The 21,087-nt window shown below is 37.4% G+C and overlaps 2 protein-coding genes across 2 annotated transcripts; both read right to left on the minus strand.

The window, feature by feature from the left end:
• Nucleotides 1-1,682: 1,682 nt before the first annotated feature.
• LOC107743975 (sphingosine-1-phosphate phosphatase 1-like) lies at nt 1,683-13,809 on the minus strand. Its single transcript, XM_016557436.1, has 3 exons — nt 12,315-13,809; nt 7,040-7,129; nt 1,683-3,232 (listed from the first exon to the last, which is right to left on the minus strand). The coding sequence occupies exons 1-3, from the start codon at nt 12,984-12,986 to the stop codon at nt 2,681-2,683; spliced, it is 1,314 nt and encodes a 437-aa protein (XP_016412922.1). The 5' UTR covers nt 12,987-13,809; the 3' UTR covers nt 1,683-2,680.
• A 1,019-nt stretch (nt 13,810-14,828) lies between these two features.
• On the minus strand, nt 14,829-18,559 carry snapc1a (small nuclear RNA activating complex, polypeptide 1a). The gene is made up of 11 exons (XM_016557437.1): nt 18,453-18,559; nt 18,234-18,372; nt 17,073-17,232; nt 16,817-16,957; nt 16,622-16,723; nt 16,351-16,491; nt 16,192-16,239; nt 15,750-15,812; nt 15,365-15,497; nt 15,185-15,244; nt 14,829-15,116 (listed from the first exon to the last, which is right to left on the minus strand). The coding sequence occupies exons 1-11, from the start codon at nt 18,460-18,462 to the stop codon at nt 15,067-15,069; spliced, it is 1,047 nt and encodes a 348-aa protein (XP_016412923.1). The 5' UTR covers nt 18,463-18,559; the 3' UTR covers nt 14,829-15,066.
• Between the last annotated feature and the right edge of the window lie 2,528 nt (nt 18,560-21,087).

A 21,087-nucleotide genomic window follows, 5' to 3' on the forward strand; every position in this document is an offset into this window, starting at 1 on the left:
CAAGGTCCTCTAGCACTTACACAATGGATTAAAATCAATACATCATGCAGAAATGAGACCTTTGTCCAAAGAGCTGACAAATTGAGAAATGAGTATGTGTGCCTCTGAAACTTGCTGGATCAAGAGAACAGAACACGAGCACACTTACACTGATAAGAGGAAACACTGCAAGCCAAGCATTTAGTTAAAAATCAAAAAGTAATTTTGAAACATAAACATCAAACATAATGCTGTAATACAAAATGTTCATACCAGTGATCGCTTTGTAATGGAATTTTTTTAATTAAAAAACATACCCATTTCAGATGACAAGAACACAAATACAGTAGTAATTCATACTGTTTTTTTATTCACGGTAATAATACGAACAGAAAAATGGCAAGAACATTGCAGACGAGGAGCCATAGGTTACAGATACACTACATGTGTGAGTTTAGATGACCATGAACGGCTCAAAATTCAGCACAGGTAAGGTGTACAAGCTTCATTCATAATGCATTTCCTTGCAGGAAACCCTAAAACACCATCCAACCGTCTGTGATATGATATCCACTTCAGCTCAGTGCACTGTAAAATAAAACGGCTTATTCCGTTATGGTACATTTACTATATGCACAACTGATCACAATTGAATATATGCACAACTGTTTCCTTTATTTATACTGGTGCACAGATAAATTTGTCACCTTCAAAATATGTTACCAGAAACCCGGTAATAAATTCCACATATAGCACATTAAACAAATCTGTAGATAGGGGAGAACCGGGGCGAAAGTAACGCGGGACGAAAGTAACAAAGCGATTTTCTCAGAGACCTGATTAAATTTTTATTCCAAGCTATGACAGCACGTTCAGCACGCAACCATTGACTGAGCTGCCAAATATCACGTGATTCCGTCATCATTTTCCCGCGGTTAGGTCCGGAAAGCAGTTTTCAAGTACGGTAAGTAAAATTTAGTTTTTCTAAAAAGTGGTACCTTCGCCCCTGCTCTCCCCCCTACACACCATATGTAAGGGGGAAAAAAAGTTAAAAGAAAAGCCTTCAATTACATAAACAATGAGTTTTGCAAATAAACATTATGGATGCGTGACAATATTTGCACCATCAAAACTGTTTACAGAAAGACAGCTGTGGTGTCTTGTGCCTAGTTGGAGGATAAAGTTGCCCTGAAAAATAAGGATGCAAGGCACTGGGGTTTCTGAGCAATGAATGTTTATCAGAGATCTGTCTTCTATGACTGGCCTCACAACATTTCCTTGTGAAACTGAACACACTAACAAAGTACAGAGTACTAGTTCAAAGACAGACAACATATCAACTACCTAGGTTAATACTGACAATCAGAAAATACATGTCGGATTTACTTTAGCCATGTTATCATGCCCATAATTGTGTTTAAATATTTAAAACTGCAGTGAATTCAGTAAAGTGGACAAAGCAAGGAATTTCAATCATTTCATTAAATAAAGTCACACTGAGTGTGTTCCTGGAGAAAGATTTCAATGCATCTCCTCCAAACTAATGACACTATGGAACAACATGGATGTCGAATGGAGACGTGCAGAATACCTGACATTTTAGTATCTCAATTTAGCCAACTGTTAAAAAAGTGATAGTTCTCTCTCAAAAAAAAAAAAATCTGACAACATTTATTCACCCTCATGTCATTCCAAATCTGCGATACACAAAAAACTCTGTAATTATTTTTAAAAACATATTTGACGCATATAAATAATACATTGACAAAGACAATGTTAAAGATATGCTGCATTCATATTCAGAGCGGCCTTTTCCTAGCTTGGGTTTCAGAGTAACACATCCACAGGAAGTTCATGTATACAGCATTCATACTGACAGGAAGTTCCCTCCCCTCATTCTCTCGATGCATTACCGCTTATTGTGAGCCGTGAACTCAACCAGTTTTTAGATAACAACAACTTTCTACACCTCTCAGATTTAAGAGCGTCTTTCCTGAACCACTGAATGAACCATTAGGGCCATAGCACTGATCTGGAATGGACCCACTGAGAAGATAAACAAGCCCTAGGAAGAACAGAGAATTACAAAATGTTATGAGAACGAGCCCTTGAGGGAAAACCATGACAAGGATACAAATGTCTGACAAGGGTGTTCACTCAGGTTAGTTTGCTTCAGAAGGATGAAAACAGACAGGAAGGACCGCAGACTGAGCCAAAATCTATACAGCGAGAAACAATCCAGCGTATTGTTGAGCGAGAGAAAGCACAAGGGTCCGGGGATGGGTGGGTGTCAGTCTGCTGAAGGAAATCCACTGAAGACAAATGCAGGAAACATTTGAAACCTTTTTGAGAATGGCTATAAACATTACTGTTCAAGAGTCAGAAGCTTTGAACAGGCCCTCTGAAGATCATAACATCACACGCACTCACTTTCAAGAAAAACAGCCCACCGATGGCAACAAATTCCAAAAAACCCTGTTCAAATTCATCAGTTCGATAAAATCTGTAAACAAAACAAGTGAAATAAATTAGCATGGAAATGGAGCTGGTGAAATTATCAAAATCATGAACATCATATGTGTTTGCAACCAAATGTTTGTTGGTTTTGACTACAACTGTGGACCTTCACTAGTCCAAGTCATGTATAGGTTAAGCTAGGATTAAAACCGGATAATAACAAGGTTAAACGGAGGGATTTTCTTCAGGACAAGCCAAGGAAGCCAAAGAGAAGTGGCACCAGGAAAACACAGCAGTAGGCCACTGTGCCGTAGACCATAAACCGGTACGCCAGTTCCACGTGCGCGTGTTGTCTAGCCTTCCGCACGTCATCCGAAGGCACGCCGAAGATCCTGCAGGCCAGCGGGATCGCCACTGCCTTCATAGCAGCCCTGACGGCTAGAAGCACGGCCACTCCTACCAGGAGCCGCATGATGGAACGGGTCAGTAAGGCCCCGTCGATCAGGGGCAGGGTGAGTGGGAGAGCTTCTTCGGGGGGATCTGGCTGCAGACCCAGTTGGTGGTTCAGACGGGATGCCAACGCGGCTCCGGCAGCTGTGGCCAACGCTTGGGCCGTGTCGCCACGGGAGGTGCTCCATGAGTCCAGCGAGAAGGCCACCAAGCTGAAGCCAACATGCACAAGCAGGACGACCAGAGGGGCGTAGCTGTGGGACAGGTAGAACGTGTCGATGTCATGCAGCATGGGCTGAAGGACCGCCAGGATGAGCACACTGTAGAGGAAGCCTGTGATCACCTCCTGTGAAGATGAAGGAACAAACTTATTAGATTGAAAAAGTCTGAATTCTGTCATCATTTAGTCACCTTCACATCATTCCAAACACATAAGACCTTCGAAAAACAAATGAAGATATTTTTAATCATGACCTTTTTGTTTCTATACATTTTGGTTACCTGGACTTTCAATGAAGGGAGAGAAACCTCTAAGGTTTCTTTAAAAATATCCTAATTTGTGTTTCAAAGATTAACCAAAGTCTTAAAGGTTTGGAGTAATTTTTAGACAAACTGACATTTAAATTCTCATTGTTTATTCACTACTGGCCAGGCAAATACGTGAAGGTTAGTGAAAACAGGTATTGCTTGGCACGAGAAAGGTGGTGTTCAAGCATCAGTGATCTGTATAAACACAGTGTATGAGTCATTATGGAAACAGGGCCCAGTTGTGTATAGAATGAACAAAAACATTCACCCTGAAATAAAATGTTGCAATGTATTTATTAACTATACAGTGAGTCCACTAATGTAAGGCCATGGTTACCATAACATGTCAAAACTGACTTGAGAACAGGCTGGAAGAATATGGCATGTAGATCTGATAAAGAGGTGTCATTTATGCAGGTTTTACATACACTTCAGCTGCCTTATTTTGTGTGTGGCACAAAAAAATTGTTCAGGGCATCTCTCCATTTTATGTTAGAGTTCACAGACAGCAGATGTTCAAAGTCTGAGCTTCCAGCTCACTTTTTCTAACACTGCAGCCTTGATGAACATTAGGAACTGGTTTTGTAACATTTTTCCTTCAGACTTTATTTGCCCTCATGACCATTACCAATGTCCTTTTTTCAATGGATTTTTGAAGAAATTTCTGCTCACTCTTTTTAAAAAAAAAAAGCGAATGGTTTGCAATCTTCAAAAAGAATGCAAAGGTACCATAAAAGTGGTCTATGTAACTCATCTGTTGTATTCCAGGCTATCTTAAGTCATACGATAGCTTTGTGTGAGGAACAGACTGATCATTCATTCATTATTTACAGAAAATCTTGAGATCTGCCCTAGCTGTTTGCATCACAATTAAGCAGCAGAACTGTTTTCAGTCAATATTGATAAAAAAAAAGAAATGTTTTCTGCGGATCATGTGACACTGAGGAATTGAGTAATGGCTGCTAAAAATACAGCTTTGCCATCACAGAAATGAACTGCATTTAAAAGTACATTCAAATAGAAAACAATTATTTTAAACTGTAATATAATTTCACATTTGGAGCACTTTGTTGACACCTTTAGAGTGCTTTTGCCTCATATTTGCTTGACAGCCTCAGTTTCAATATATGGAAATGATATAGAGTGGCTAGAATATTCTTCACATTATTTTTAATGTTCCACAGAAGAAAGTAAGTAAGTGTCTGGAGAGGCATGAGGCAGTTCAGTAAATGATCCATTTGCCCCTCGTCGTCTAATCTTATGTGAGGCACATTCAAGGTTAACAGAAGATTAGAGTCTGACTTTGGACACCTCACGAGAACACTACAATCTGATTGTCTGTATATGATACACTCATGCTGTTATGTACTTTAAAATGGGTAAAAGGTCAAAGGAGCCTGCAGAATCTGCAGAAGGAAATGCCTAATCATGAGCCATCCACATAGTCACGACAAGAAGCGTGTCTCTTCACTTAGATCTGACAGATGTGTAGCCTGTTCAACCTGTCCATGTCTATTTTATACATGTACACATGCTGCTCCATGTACTGCAAGCCAAAGGTCTCTGATTCTTTCCAGCAGTGTCTCATTTACACATTCCCACTGCACTCCTGCTCTAGTCCTTCCCTCTATATATCAGTCTTTTTAAGTTAGAGGGTTGAATGGATGCTGGAAAGATCTAAGAGACGTTTTTTCTTAATCTTCTCTACCAAAGCACTCTGATCACAGGCACTTCAGCCCTAAGCTATCAAACAGTCCATGAGGGGCTCAACAATAAGGATTTTTTTCTATACTGGCTTAGTTGGTCCACTAATTCAGATTTTTACTTGCCTTGCCAACGTTTTCACACAAATAATAAATATTTTTAGTAACATTTCTATGAAGACTAGTTTAGATATTTTAGGTCCACTAGTTCAGATTTTTACATGCCTTGCCAACATTTTCACACAAATAAGTAATATTTTTAGCACATATTTTGGACTATCAATTTCATGTTTCTAACATACTGTTTAGTATATTAATAATAAAATATTTTATTATTTAGGCTTAATTCAGGATAAGTGGAACATTTTTTCCCAGTGTGTCCAACTTCACCCGAATTCGCCCTATATAACAATTTAAACATAGACATAAAAAAGGGATAGTTTAATCAACCTCATTGGTTCTCCCGTATCAGGCAAATATATTTTTGAGCTTCCACAAGAACTGATTAGTTTTGTTCTTGTGCAACAAGTACAGTTGAGCTTATCATATTTAATGAGTTCTATGAACCTTCTGAACTGTCAAAGTTCTGGTTGCACAGACTTTCAATAGAAGGACAGAAATCTCTCAGGTTTCATTGAAAATATCTTAATTTGTATTTTGAAGATAAACAAAAGTATTATTGGTTTGTAATGACATGAAAACAAGATGCTGAAAAAAAGTGAGATATAATGCAACCACCAAAGACGTCCCTCTGCATGAGTACAACCAACAACTAAAAAAAAAATTATATATGTGATTAATTGCTATTAAATTAATTAATTTTTTTTTTTTTAATTGACAGCCCGTTTTTAAACATTTAGAAAACCACAAACAACTTTACCTTGGCATACTTACATAAGCACAATTTGCAATAACATCCATTAAAAAAAAAAACATTTTGCATGTGGTCAATGAACCACATTTATCTTATAAGATATAGTGGCGACAGCGGACTGGCCCCATAGGACAAGTGACCATACAATGTTGAGCCCTGGTCCACAGACTTGTGTTCCCACAGCATTCACACACAGCACGATCTAGACTTCCTAAATCATTGGGTGTGCAGATTTCCACAAAGATGATTCAGCCACCATCATCGAGAGCACAGCATTAAAATAACAAGGTTCCCATCACCTAGGCAACCAGCATTTGCTTTCTAAATCTGTCTGCTCCCACCAACAGCATTTAAACAGATAAAGAGACACAGCCTCTGCAGAAAAATAACAGGTGTAAGAAGTCAATGGTAATTGTTACTACATGTGCAACCTTCAGCACTGATGACTAACACACAACATGTCAATCTTGATGACTAATGCAAAGCTTGTGTTTCAAACTGTCTATCGGCCTCTGTCTGCTCAACACATAAAAATGTAAATGATCACCACCGGCTCATACAAGCCCAGGGGAAGCAATTATCCAATCAGAGATCTTCTATGAGGAAAATCTAAACAGATGAGCATTAGAAGATCAGAAGATACTGAGTCAGCCGTGATGACTCACTGATTTGTTTTGTTACTGACAGGAGAGGGTTGCAAAAGACTAAAGCAGCATATATTAGGCTTCTTCTTGAACTGCTCCCAAAACCTTAGTCACGAAGCTGCAAAGCGAGAACTGAAAAGTTCCTCAAATTTGAAAGCTATGCTGTGGAAAGCTGAAGGTGCCTGAACTGCATAAAACATATTAATATGCTCTGAATAACCAATTATACACAGCTACTAGTGCAACAGACTGAAATTATCATGCTTATTAAAGAGTTCGTACATCCAAACATGAAATCATTTATCATAATTTACTCACCTCATGTTGTTCCAAAACCTATTTGATGATCCATTGATTTAAGGCAATAGGAAAGAATGATTAAATGTGATGAAAACGTTACTCACCAGGACAGAGTGCATGCCCATATAAATCCTGCTGATGCACACAAGGACACTCCAGAACAGAGCGATGCTCAGTCCAAACATGAACGGGTACTGTTGAACACAGAGAGCAAAGACTTGAGGAACTGCAGTTCAATAGGCAGTAAAGTCAATTCTTAAAATCAATAAAAACCAGGGTTATAAACTGAAACCAACACCATTAAAAAAAACTGTTGGTAAAATAAACCATAACTTAAATAAAATTATATATATATATATATATATACACAGTATATGTTGTTATTATTACTTTTTTAAGCTGATGTACTAAAATAACTGAAATACAATTAAATAAAATTATTAAATTCTATACAGACATTTTCTTTACAAGAGAAAATAAACACTGAAATGACAAAAAAAAACATAACATTACTACAACTTGAACTAAAATTAAAATTATACAAAATTAACACTAGTTAAAACACATGATTGAAATTTTTACAGACTACAAAACCCAAAATATTATTTTAGAAATAAAATAATAAAAATAAATTATCTAATTCAAATTTCAAATAATGTACACTACTGTTTAAAAGCTGTGGGTCATTAAGTTTTTTTAAAGACAAATACTTTAATTCAGCAAAGATGAAAGAGAAAATATTAAGCAGCACAGCTGTTTTCAACATTGATGAATCTCTTGAGCAGAAAATCAGCATATTAGAATAATTTCTGAAGGATCATGTGTCACTGAAGGCTAGAGTAATGAAGCTGAAAATTCAGCTTAGACATCAGCGAAATAAATTAAATTTTAAAATAGAGAAAGTCAGTTTAAATTGTAGTAATATTTCACAATATTACTGTTTCTACTGTTTTCAGTTCACAGAGGATCTCTCCTGGACTGACAACACCGCAGCACTGGCCAAGAAAGCACAGCAGCGTCTCTACTTCCTCCGCAAACTAAGAAGAGCCAGAGCCCCGGCCCCCATCATGTGCACCTTCTACAGAGGCACCATCGAGAGCATCCTGACCAGCTGCATCACTGTGTGGTATGGCACCTGCAACGTGTCCTGCCGCAAGACTCTTCAACGCAAACAAAAAAATGCAGCCGTGGTGAGCATAAGAGAAATTTCTAAATCTTACCGACCCAAAACTTTTGAATGGTAGTGTAAGTATATCATAATCCAATATTTAGTCAAGTGGTATCCAAGAATTTAGTGTTTTTCATACCAAAGAGAATGCTGAACCAACTGCTTACAGCAGGACAAAAAACCATACAATATAACTTACAATACACATATTGATCAACCACAAATTAAGCAACAGAATCAGGACAGAGTGGGCCAGAATGCCTTACGAGTCCATCAAGGATTGAGACCACCAGGCACACTGTTAATGTAAATTCATATGTTTGATGAATTCCTGAACATACTCTAATACTTTAGAGGCAGACCAAGTGCAGTTGCAAGAGACGTGGATCGAAGAAGCTGCTGATCTGCAGAAATGCCTCTGGATTTCTCATCATTCAGACAACAGATCGGTTCATTTTTGACATTCAGTTGAACTTTCCTTATGTGCTCATTTATTCACTCCAGTAGTCTGGGCAATATACCAGTACCTCCCACAATCCCATCAACATTGACTACGTGTGTAAGTTAAAAAAATTTGAGCTGACTTGACCTCACTGGTTCTCCAGCAACTTCCAAAATAAAGCGTTGATACAAATTTTCAGTTTCCCTGAAAAAAATCGTCATACGTGAAAACAAAGCTGCTAGTTCTTCATTCTCCAATCTGTAGGCTTGTTTGAATAAATCATCTACAGAAAATCCAGTGGCCAGAGCAATGGCGAAAGAAGAGGAAACATGTTTGAGGCAATTGTTCCTAGTTTCCTGCTAAATTTAAGAGGATATGAAAGCAAGAAAATAAACTATAGGGACTGAGTTCCATTTTCTGCACAAACAGCTGGATAAGACTTTCAGTCTTCAGCAGGTACACGGCACATTATCAGTCAGTTTCTGCTGACTTCAAAAAAACTGCAAGGGAAAAAATGAAGAAGAACGGACTTCATTCTTATTCATTTTTTCCCCGGCAGTTTTTCATGAGAATCTGTCAAAAGCAGAAGACTAAGAAAAGCTTTCTACAGAACTAGATCAGATCCCTGTTGTATATAATAGGTGTATCAAAAAGAGTTATCATCATAAGCAATAGCACAACTTCTTCTGGCTATATGCTAATTGTTGTTAAAAGTAATGATTTTTGACACCAACAAGCATATGATTCAGATAACCCAGCAGAGAAATCCATATTTATGAATAATACAGTGCACTGCATAAACCTTTAGTGCTTAAGTAACAAAACCTGCATATTTTGCACAAAAAAAAAAAAACTATTGAGATTAATGTCCTGTCTGGAAATGCATTTACTGGGAACCTTGATTTCCAGATGAGTTAGTTCTACAATAATATGGAAAAGTTAAATTATTTTCCAATGGATGCAACAGACTAAGGACAGATGACTTTTGAGATCTGAAAATCAATATTTGAGCACCAGTGGAATAATGCCCTTTTAAAGGAAGGGCAATCATTCTAGCATGTCAACACTGAACTGGATGAACTTCACACAGCACTGGCAAATGAAGTGAATTAGTATAGAAACTAAAAACATATCACTTCTCCTAAAGAGAAACAGCTTATTTCAGTACTTTTTGATGCTGCAAGTCCTAGTCATCCTTCAAGTTAGTTTTGAGAACAAAGCATTAAGAATAAGCCTCAAATATTATTATGTTTGATTAAATATGATGCATACAAGTAGACAGTGCTTCATAATGGAGAGACTAAAGGTACCTTAATCTTTAAACAGTTTAAATAGCTAAATGAACTATCATATATGTATATAGAGAATACAAAACCTTTACATTCTTGCCTGTTAAATGTTAAGGGTAGTTAATGCAGTCAATGAGATCTTGACTCAGGCAAAGTATTCTGTTGTTTCTTTGAAAATAAATGGTAACAGAACTTTCTTTATTAGGACATTAAAACAAAGATAACTTAAAATAAATAAAACAACAAAATCAATGAAAGCAGGAAATCTTTTTGGAATGAGATCATTACGCAACTCTTATGCTACAAGCAGGTGAAGCATGATGCCAGAACACATCCTTATCCCAACCCCCTGTACTGAAACTGACAGCTTCACAACTTAACTAATTAACAAACAACATAATTATTTAACCATCAGTGCATTATGGAGCATTCTTTAATAACACTTTGTAAAGGAACTTGCTTTAAATAAATGATACATCTAGGTAAACAATGAAATCTTCAAAGGCTGGGCATCAGGATATTATTAGCTTGCTTATGCATAATAACCGAAATGCTAAAGGTAGGTTGTTTTGATAATGAGGACAGATGTTCAGAATGAATACAGCACACCCAATACAGCACAGCAAGCCTTAACAAGTTTGACCTAACTTGTATCTTTTTCTACAATACTAGCACTTATTTTATTATTAGTACGGCAAAATTTAAAGCATAGAGTAGCCCTTTCCACTACAGTAACCATTCAGTTAGTTACTGGCACTGCTTCATTTGCTACTACTTGCTGTCCCAATAGTGACAAGAAATTATTCCATTGTCACTGATAACAAATTGCATGTTTGCTGGGACAGCATCATTGCAAATTGCAATGTGGGAATCTGTGGTTTATGTATTACAATTTTTTCCGTTATATTTCAACACCCCTGCACTATATCTGCACTTACATACAATTACTTTTTACATGTCATACGTAAAGACTAGTCAGAATTTCAATAGTCTTGTGGGTAACGCGCCAACTTGAAGCGCCGTTGCGCTAAGGGTGTCCCAAGTTCGAACCCTGGCTCAAGGACCTTTCCTGATCCTGTCCCCTCTCTCGCTTCCTGTCTCATCTACACTGTCCTATAACAATAAAGGCAAAAAAACAGCAAATATAAATCTTAAAAAAATAGAATGGCTACTTCATAATTTAATTAAATCATATTAGTTTGCTTACAAATATTACATTTTAATTGAACTATATACTAGTTTCTAATAAAGTGTCTATTCAGTTGCCACTAGAAAAACTGGAATAGATCTTAGTAACTATATATTGGAACAGTTACAAGTAACTAGAAATAAGTACTGGTACATAAATGTAAAATTACTAGTCGAACAGGAATAGGTAATAGCACCTGGAATACAACTAGATGATATCTACAGATCCACAAAATTCAATGGCCAAATTTGGTAACATTGGTAACTACATTAGTTAACGAACAAAAATTGAATAATTTCTTTACTAATACATAACTAGTAGTTGTATTCGTTAATATAACTTAAGGGACCAGGGCTAACATAGCAATAAATGGTAACACTTTATTTTAAGGTGTCCTTGTTACACATGTTACATGTACTAACAATAATAATAACACTAAATTATGCATAATTACACGCAAGTAACCCTAATCCTAACCCCTAACCATATAGTAAGTACATGTAGTTAATTAATATTACTCAGTACTTAAATGTATAATTGCACTGTAACAAGGACACCTTCAAATAAAATGTAACCCAATAAACAGTTGTAAACAATTTTCAACAAATTTAACAAAGATTAATAAACACTGCAACAAATTTAAGGCATCAACTAACTTTGCTACTTCTCACTCTTTGAACAGTGACTAATAGTTAAGGAATAAGTACTAGTATTTAATGACTTGAGTGCTACTGGCTAATTGAAAATATATTCATCAATAAGTGCTAATGCATTATAGCTCGTAATATAACATTAAACGCTTGTTAGTTCAGGGGGGAAAAACAGATTGCTAAGAACAGACCAACGGAATACTGTCAACTTGTCTCACGTGGGTACGATTATCGATTAGTACTTAAATGTATAATTGCACTGTAACAAGGACACCTTCAAATAAAATGTAACCCAATAAACAGTTGTAAACAATTTTCAACAAATTTAACAAAGATTAATAAACACTGCAACAAATTTAAGGCATCAACTAACTTTGCTACTTCTCACTCTTTGAACAGTGACTAATAGTTAAGGAATAAGTACTAGTATTTAATGACTTGAGTGCTACTGGCTAATTGAAAATATATTCATCAATAAGTGCTAATGCATTATAGCTCGTAATATAACATTAAACGCTTGTTAGTTCAGGGGGGAAAAACAGATTGCTAAGAACAGACCAACGGAATACTGTCAACTTGTCTCACGTGGGTACGATTATCGATTGGTTTTGTGTGTGAAACAGCTCAAGAGTGCATCATACCTGCCACCGGCTGCATGTGAGCAGGAACAGACAGAAGGGCAGCGCGGTGCCGGACATGGCGTGTGTGGAGGGCATGCTGTACTCCGTGTTGTAGAAAACCTCCACTTTGACCACAGGAGGAGAGGCGGGACGGGTCCAGCGGACCACATCTTTCGTGGACTGGCCGAGGAACAGCACCCAGGCCCACACCACGATCAGCTGCCGGCTCACATAGGGGTCGACGTTCCACATCAAGAAGGGGAAGAACACGATGAAGAACATCTCGTTGCCCAGCTCGGTACCGACGGTGAAGAGATAGAAGAGAAACCTGTTCTCGATGATGAACTCTTGGCCAACATCACCGGTCAATGAGTTCCTGCGTAACGGCTTCACTGTGCCTTTGGAGTCCCTCTCCGCGTCTCGCCCCGAGGGTCCGTTAGCGGAACATTCGTCCTGTTCAACAGCATTTAAACTTTTTCTCAGCCTTTGGCCCGGAAGTCCGTGTGCTGAGTCTCCACCAGCCGCGCTTTGCCCCACGCAAGCACCGTTGACCCCAAGCGTCTCGCCAGCCTCGGCCGGTTTTTTAGGAAACGTCCCGCGGACGCCGCAGAGCTGCTGGAATCTGGCGACATGGCAGGGATCCTGTAGGTATCGACAAAGGCAGACGAATCTGTGGAGCGCGTCGCTTGCCATGGTGAAAGCGAAAGGGCTGAATCAGTATCCCACGCGCTGCTCAAGAGAGGCTGTAAACACCAGCGTGCAAAGCTGCACTGAACAATGGCTGGTTATATTGTACGGCGCATAGCTATACAATCCTCGAGTCTTCAAAGCGCAGGAGACGGTGGTAAAGTAGAGTGGCTATTTGACTGGGAGCTAGGAAGTACCCTTCCGTTATTAAGCAGGGAGGGCGACAGATGAGGTATGTACGTAGCTGAAGGCGGGGACGTGCACTGGTAGTGACGCACAGTAGGTCCCGGTCTTTCTCAATTATGGTCTGCTGGGAATATTTTTTAATATTCACTAATGAAATAACGTTATGGTAACTAGCATGAAACGGGAGGATCAGAAAATGGGCGGAGCTTAGCGCTTTATCAAGAATGATGAGTTCGAAAAATAAATCTTCATTAGTTATTCACTCAGTATTTTCAATGGCTATTACCGTTTTTCGATGTCATTTTCAAGTGTAAAATATCATACAGGACGCTTCTGAAGCAGCTCGTTGATGTCGATTTCACGTGTTAACTGTTACTTTTCTCCGCGCTGGTTAGGCTTCACCAATCAGTCATTTTAAAGTAGTGGATGGGAATTTATAAAAAAAATTATAATCATTTCAAAGGGATTGCTGAGTATTTCTGTTTGTGCGAAAAAAATACACAAATGCTCGGAAATAACTAAGTTAAGTCATACGTTTGATAATATGTCTCCAAGACAAAACCTCACGAGATTTATGCGACCCAGTTGAGTTTTCAGTTGAGTAAGCAGTCGAGCGCCCCCTGAAGGTAAATTACGTATTTTGGTAATTATTGTAAAAATGTTAACCTGTGCAATTGTACAATTTTATAAATGTTAAAAAGTAAAGTTTTTTAAAAGAAAATGATTCATAAACATAAAAATGACGTCAACTTTATGGCTCATGAGTAGATAGGATCCTTTGTCTCAAAAAATACCTCATGACAACATGACATTTTTAAAGATTGTTATATTCTATCTTTTAACGTGTGTCTAAGCAGTATAAAATTGAAACTTCGTAAGTACCTTAAAGCAAGAAACTGATGTATGAACAGAAAAGCAACAGAAAAGCAAAATTACTTAAACCTGACAGTAAATGAGTTAAATGGGTTTATTTGGCTCATGAAATACCTCATTATGAAGACAAAAAAAAGGACAGGAAAATGTGGGGGAAAAAACAACAGAATCTGATTACGTTTCTGTAAATTATAGCGAACTAAAAAATATTAATACGCAGATTTTGTCATTTAGACCTAGTTATAATGTTTTTGTATACACCGTTTTTCTATGTCGAGGATAGGATGACACTGGTACAACTGAATCTCATGGGTTTTAGATAGACATGACAAAGCCCACAAAAAGGAACACTATATCATGACTGGAATCAGGGCTTTCTCATGGTGATTACAACAGTGCTGTGACAATGTGGAGCACACCGAAGGACACAGAGGGACCTTTGTGGTCGGATGAAAGGGGTTCCCGTCACTACAGGATTTCATTTACACTGTGGGGCTATCATAGGTTGTGTCATACTTTTAGCTATTGTGGAAAAGAGTGGGGTCAGTGCTTTTTAAAAAAAAAAAAAAAACACTCAGTGACATTGTAAACATTTCTCCACTAGAGGGAGACTTTGCATGGCTTTTCATTTTCTAGTGGCATTTATCATTTTATTTTTGATTTATTATTTATCATAATTTATCATTATCTTCGTTTTTTTTTTTATTAAATTAAATTAAATTATTTGGCCGAAGCAATGTACCACTAATGCTTTGTGAAAACATAAAAACCCTTAACCTAAATTTGGTGTTTTTTTTTTTACCTAAATCTAAAAATCTAAGCATTCCCTATATGAAAAATGTAACAGCCTAAAAGCAGAATCAAACTAGAAACCCAACAGCAGGATGGTAGGATCTCATTTTATTATTTATTTTTGTCCAAACCAAAACATAACCAATGCTTTCACATTCAAGTGTTCATATTATTAAATAAAGCACTGTGGAATACATAACGCAATGTCAACTGACACATAAATTAACGACTCTGTTCAGAGCCAATTATTTCGCCACTTGAATCTTCTGATGTCTTTACGTTTCACTGAAAGGAAAAAAATTACATATTTATTTTATTTATTTATTTTTTGATTAATGGAACTATACACTTACAGGCATTCTTGTCTTCCTCCATCACACTCAGAAGCCATTCCTGTGTTTGTTCTGGCTCGCCTTTAAGACAAAAGTGAAAACAAAACATCACACCAGCACCAACTTCTGACCCATAATTTGAACTACCATTGTTCTCAAAAGTTGTTTCATGTCTAAAAGAGGGGTTTAGCCAATTCTGACTTGGTTTGCCGAAGTTTTGCCAGGTTCTGGTCCTGAGGGATGGAGGTCTCCTTTTCTGACTAAACAGGGCATGATCGGTCCCAGAGCCTGATGTGACCATCTCAACCTGTCTGTGGCGCCTAGATTTCGTTCCCTTAACACCATGTCCCAAAGCCATGTGAAGGGAAAAACAAACCATTTTCGGCATGAGTTTTTTTTCAAAGAAGTAACTGTACGTAGGTATAAATGTATGCAGATGATAAACATATCTGTATCCTAAAAATGATCTAAACGGAGCAATTACTTTAAGTACCATCCTCAATAAATACTGAACCCACTATGTAAACCATGTTTACAGAACTTAAGCAACAAGCATAGCAGCATTTGTTGCAAGAAAATTTCAAACCTTTGACACATGACCATATGATTTGGACTTGATGGCAGCAAGCATGACAGCTCTACTGGAGGACTGCAGAAACAACGGCAGTAGTCTTAAATTATTAAATTCAGACGCTACAACTTTAAAAACCATATGAAATTTCTTTACTATGAAAGCTTGTTTCAAGTGGGGAAAAAAGTCTGAATTGTAACAAAGTCGTAGTGTACCAGAAAAAAAACACCTGTGAGATGTAAACTTAGAATTTAGAGGGGGGGGGTCAGAGTTCTGATTTTGAGAGTTCACAATTCTGAGGGAAAAAAAGGACATATTGCAAAATACAAATTCAGAACTGAGAGGGGAAAGGTCAGAATTGTGAAGAAAAAAAGTCACAAAAAAAAAATTTTCACCACATGGTGGAAACAAGGTTCCATATTTTACTGTGGAAAGTTTCTGGTGGGGTTTAACGCACCTCAGATTTCTGAGTGGTTTCCTTCTTTGAGTTTTTCTCCTTTTCAGCCTGAGTACAAATGTAATTATGAATAATGCACACTAGTAAGACAAAGTCATACAAACTGAAAAGAGCTGAAAAAAAATTGTCAACGCATAGTACTACAGTTCATCAACTTACTGCAATTTTGTCCTGCCACTGTTGGTACTCAAAAGCACATTTCTGAACTAAATATGTCAGGTTAAGCAGCGTCACTCCAGATGATGGTGGCACTGACGATTTCTTTAGCCTCTCATAATGACCATGCATATTTGCAATCTCCTGCATTAAAAAAAAAAAGCATCCATTAATTTCAAATTATCTATATTTCAAGAGACATTATGCAGTGAGAACTGTTTAAAACAGGTAATAAATTTCACAATAAAAACATTTTGCTATAGTAAATACTCACTTCTAGCATTTCAATGGAAGCGAGTTCGGTCACTCTGTTCTTGTGGTCCCGAAACTCTTCATTCACATTATGCTGAACGCGTTCTCTCGCTTCAAATGTCAGCTGCAAGTCAGTCACATTAGAAGCCTTTTACATGCTTTTGGAAGATATAGCCCTTCCCCTCAAAACACAATAGTAGAGGTAGAATCTGCTGACCTTTTGGGGCATGGCGGTGAAACAAAAGGCCTTAGATGATAAAAGCCTTTTAAAGATGTAAACAACATCCAAATGCTGGCAACTTTTTGCATCCGCGATAAGCTTCTGCACATCGTACCAGTCCTTCAGAGCAATCCTGATCTGAGTAAATCAGACATACTCAACTTTATGTTTGTCATATTTAGAAACAATTTGCGGGAAAAGCTGAATCATTGGTCTTGATTGAAAAGAGAGTGAGAATACAGAAACAGACCACCTTTTCCTTAGGCCAAATAAGTTGTGTATTGTAAAGGCCGTAGATCATATACAGGCCTCCCACCCGAATTTGAAAACTGTATGGGGGCAGAATGTATCTGTAGGCTATGGTGAATATAAGCCGCGTGAAGTATCTCTTCTCATGGTCAGACTGAGTTCCACTGTTGGGAAAAAGAGATGAGAGCAATTGAAATACAAGACTCATATAAAACCGTAATTTACACTAAAGCTCCAAAAACACATGCTTCATGTTAACTTTATGAGAAAACCGTAAAAATGTTAAAACATTGTTTGAAATCTGTATTTTTCTTCTTCTTTAGAAATAAAAGGTATTGTGCAGAATGTCTGTGCTGCTCTTTTGCATACAATAAAAGTGAATGGGAAGTGTGACTTTCAAGCTCCAAAAATGAAAAAAAAAGCTCCCTAAAATATTCCAATGACAAGTGACTTCACTTATGCCAAATCAGTAAGAGTAACTAAACTCAAGTACTGCAGGCAGAATCAGCCTGATCTAGTTTTACAGTTCAGCATACTGACTATAGCTCAGCCAAAGCTGAAAATTCTGTCATCATTTATTTGCCCTCATGTAGTTCCAAACCTTTATGTCTTTCATTCCTCTGTTGAACATAAAACATATTGAGAACTACCTCAGTGTTTTATTTCCTTTAAATGAAATGGTCAGTGCAATCAACATTCTTCTAAATATCTTCATTTGTGTTTCACATGAGAAAGAAAGCCATACAGGTTTGAAATGATGTGAGGGTTAGTAAATGATAACAGAATCTTCATTTTTGGGTGAACCGTCCCGGTTCCTGTGACAAAGCGATTATATGACAGTCTGGGTTTCTATGAAAAGGTCATTATATGCTAAATTCTCCTTTGTGGGGGGAAAAAAATAATAAAACAGAACAACAACAGCATTATACGTTTTTGTAAATGACAACTTTCATTTTTTGGGAAAACTATTAAGTGTGGCAAACATCTTAAAACCATCACCTGTACCTTTACAGATGACTACTGAGGAATCTATGTTAAGTGACTAAATTCAAATATACAATTGAACGTCTGATAAGCGGGTAGCCCATTTATAAGCAATAAAATCTTTTTAATTCCCCCAACTACTATTACTGTAGTAGTGCAACGATGTAAAAGTATTACTTACAAAAACACACCAGAGAAGTCCATCTCCCTCCAGATAGCAGAAAACTCCTCATACCGAACCGACTCGGTTTGCTGGAAGCGGCCCAGAAGCTCCTCACAATCGCTTTTGAACGGAGCCCAGTAATATTCACACAGCTTCTCTATCCGACGACACACTCACATGAGAACCCAGCACTGATGTCAAGCAACCATATCTAAAATAATATTTACAGTAACTTACTCCGCGACATCACCTCAAGGCCTCGATCTTTTCTGTTTACAGTCCTCTGTCGCACTTTGAATGGTAATTGCCTGTGCACCTGCGCGCGCGCTGATTTAACCAACTAGCAGGTGTTGTGTGTGTGAGCGCGCGTGTAACGTGCCCAAAACCTGTATCTGAAAAATATATTGATATAAGAACATTCATATGAAAAGACACTCATGGAATTAAACATGCACATGATGGAGTCATTTAACAGCAGTGTTGCATTATGCATACTGATAATTAAAATGTTTACTGTTGTACAATGTATATGTTGCACGTTCTGTAGGCAGTGTACATTGCACAGTATTATTTTTGTCCACTTGAAGGTGGAATTAGTTGATGAAATAAAGATGTGAATGAAAATAAAATTGTGTGTTCAGAAGACTTATTAATGCAAATGTTTGTGTGCATGTGTGTGTGTGTTTGTGTGTATGGCGGTACTGCCCCCTGTTGTCAGAATAGGAATAGAAAACAGTATATATTATAATTTATACATAATAGTACAGGTGCATCTCAAAAAAAGAAAAAGTTATTTTTTTGTGTAACTTATTTCAAAAAGTGATACTTTCATATATTCTAGATTCATTAAATGTAAAGTAAAACATTTTTTGTTTGTTTTAATTTTGATGATTAGAGCTTACAGCTCATGAAAGTCAAAAATCCAGTATCTTAAAATATTAGAATATTTACATTTGAGTTTCATTAAATGACCATCCCTACAGTACAAATTCCGGGTATCTCATGTTCTTTGAAACCACAATAATGGGGAAGAATTCTGACTTGGCAATGGTCCAGAAGACAATCATTGACACCCTCCACAAAGAAGGTAAGCCACAGAAGGTCATTACTGAAAGGGGTGGCTGTTCACAGAGTGCTGTATCAAAGCATATTAAATGCAACGTTGACTGGAAGGAAGAAATTGGGTAGGAAAAGGTGCACAAGCAACAGGGATGACCGCAAGCTTGAGAATACTGTCAAGCAAAGCCGATTCAAAACTGGACTGTTGCTCAGTGGTCCAAAGTCCTCTTTTCAGATAAAAATTTTGCATTTCATTTGGAAATCAAGGTCTGGTGGCAGACTGGAGAGGTACAGAATCCAAGCTGCTTGAAGTCCAGTGTGAAGTTTCCGAAGTCAGTGATGATTTGGGGCGCGTGACGTCTGCTGGTGTTGGTCTATTGTGTTTTATCAAGTCCAAAGTCAATGCAGCCATCTAACAGGAGATTTTGGAGCACTTTATGCTTTTTTTTAATGAAAAAAAAACTCCCTAAAATATTCCAATGACAAGTGACTTCACTTATGCCAAATCAGTAAGAGTAACTAAACTCAAGTACTGCAGACAGAATCAGCCTGATCTAGTTTTACAGTTCGGCATACCAACTATAGCTCAGCCAAAGCTGAAAATTCTGTCATCATTTATTCGCCCTCATGTCGTTCCAAACCTTTATGTCTTTCATTCCTCTGTTGAACATAAAACATATTTTGAGAACTACCTCAGTGTTTTATTTTCTTTAAATGAAATGGTCAGTGCAATCAACATTCTTCTAAATATCTTCATTTGTGTTTCACAAGAGAAAGAAAGCCAAACACTTCAAACATTTGGGAGAGCTTCACAAGGAGTGGACTGAAGCTGGAGTCAGTGCATCAAGAGTCACCACGCTCAGACGTCTTACAGTACAGTGCCAAAACCACTTCCAAGTGGTTTGCTGACCATGATATTTCTGTGCTTGATTGGCCAGCCAACATGCCTGACCTGAACCCCATATGGAATCTTTTCAAGAGAAAGATGAGAAACAGTCGATCCAGCAATACAGACGAGCTGAAGGCTCAATAGTGCCACAGACTGATCACTTCCATGCCACACCTCACTGATGCTGGAGTTTGTGCTAAAGGAGCCCTGACCAAGTATTGAGTGCATAGATGAACATACATTAAAGAACTTTTTCTTTTCTGTTTTGCAAATCCTTTTTTTTTTTTATTTATTGATCTTAGGAAATATTCTAATATTTGAGATATTGGATTTTTGTCTTTCATGAGCTGTAAGCTCTAATCAGTTAAAACAAAAAAACTTTTGAAATGTTTTACTTTTTATGTAGTGAATCTAGAATATATGTTTCACTTTTTGAAATGTTTAAAAAAAAAAAACTTTTTCACGATATTCTAATTTTTTTAGATGCACCTGTATATTATATTATGATTTCCTTCCAGTCCTGAACAGAAGTTTTGTGAACTTAAATTCCAAGCAGGTATTTAAAAACATGTAAACCATTTTTTGTCAGTATGAGTTTTTAATAATAATCATAACAGCAATAACATAAGGCCATCCTTGTAGCGAATCCCTTTATACACAGAGCCAAATCCTCCTTCACTCAGCTTGTCCTCCCACCACAGCTCTTCTGCAAAAAAAGGGGATAGAGGGCAATCTCCAAACCTTCTTTCTTTTTGCCTCTTTTCTCCCGTCATCTACCCCACCAGCCACAGCAGGCTTCTCATCAACCTGATGAGGATGTTCCGCCATGATTTTGTTTTAATACATGCAAATTTGTGCATGAAAATTATTTTAGGTTTGTTATAAGCGGGGTTGTTAATTTATTTTTTCCTTCTAATCGGATAG

Source organism: Sinocyclocheilus rhinocerous, unplaced genomic scaffold (assembly GCF_001515625.1).
Source record: "Sinocyclocheilus rhinocerous isolate Xijiao unplaced genomic scaffold, SAMN03320098_v1.1 scaffold2542, whole genome shotgun sequence".
Classification (NCBI taxonomy): Eukaryota; Metazoa; Chordata; class Actinopteri; order Cypriniformes; family Cyprinidae; genus Sinocyclocheilus; species Sinocyclocheilus rhinocerous.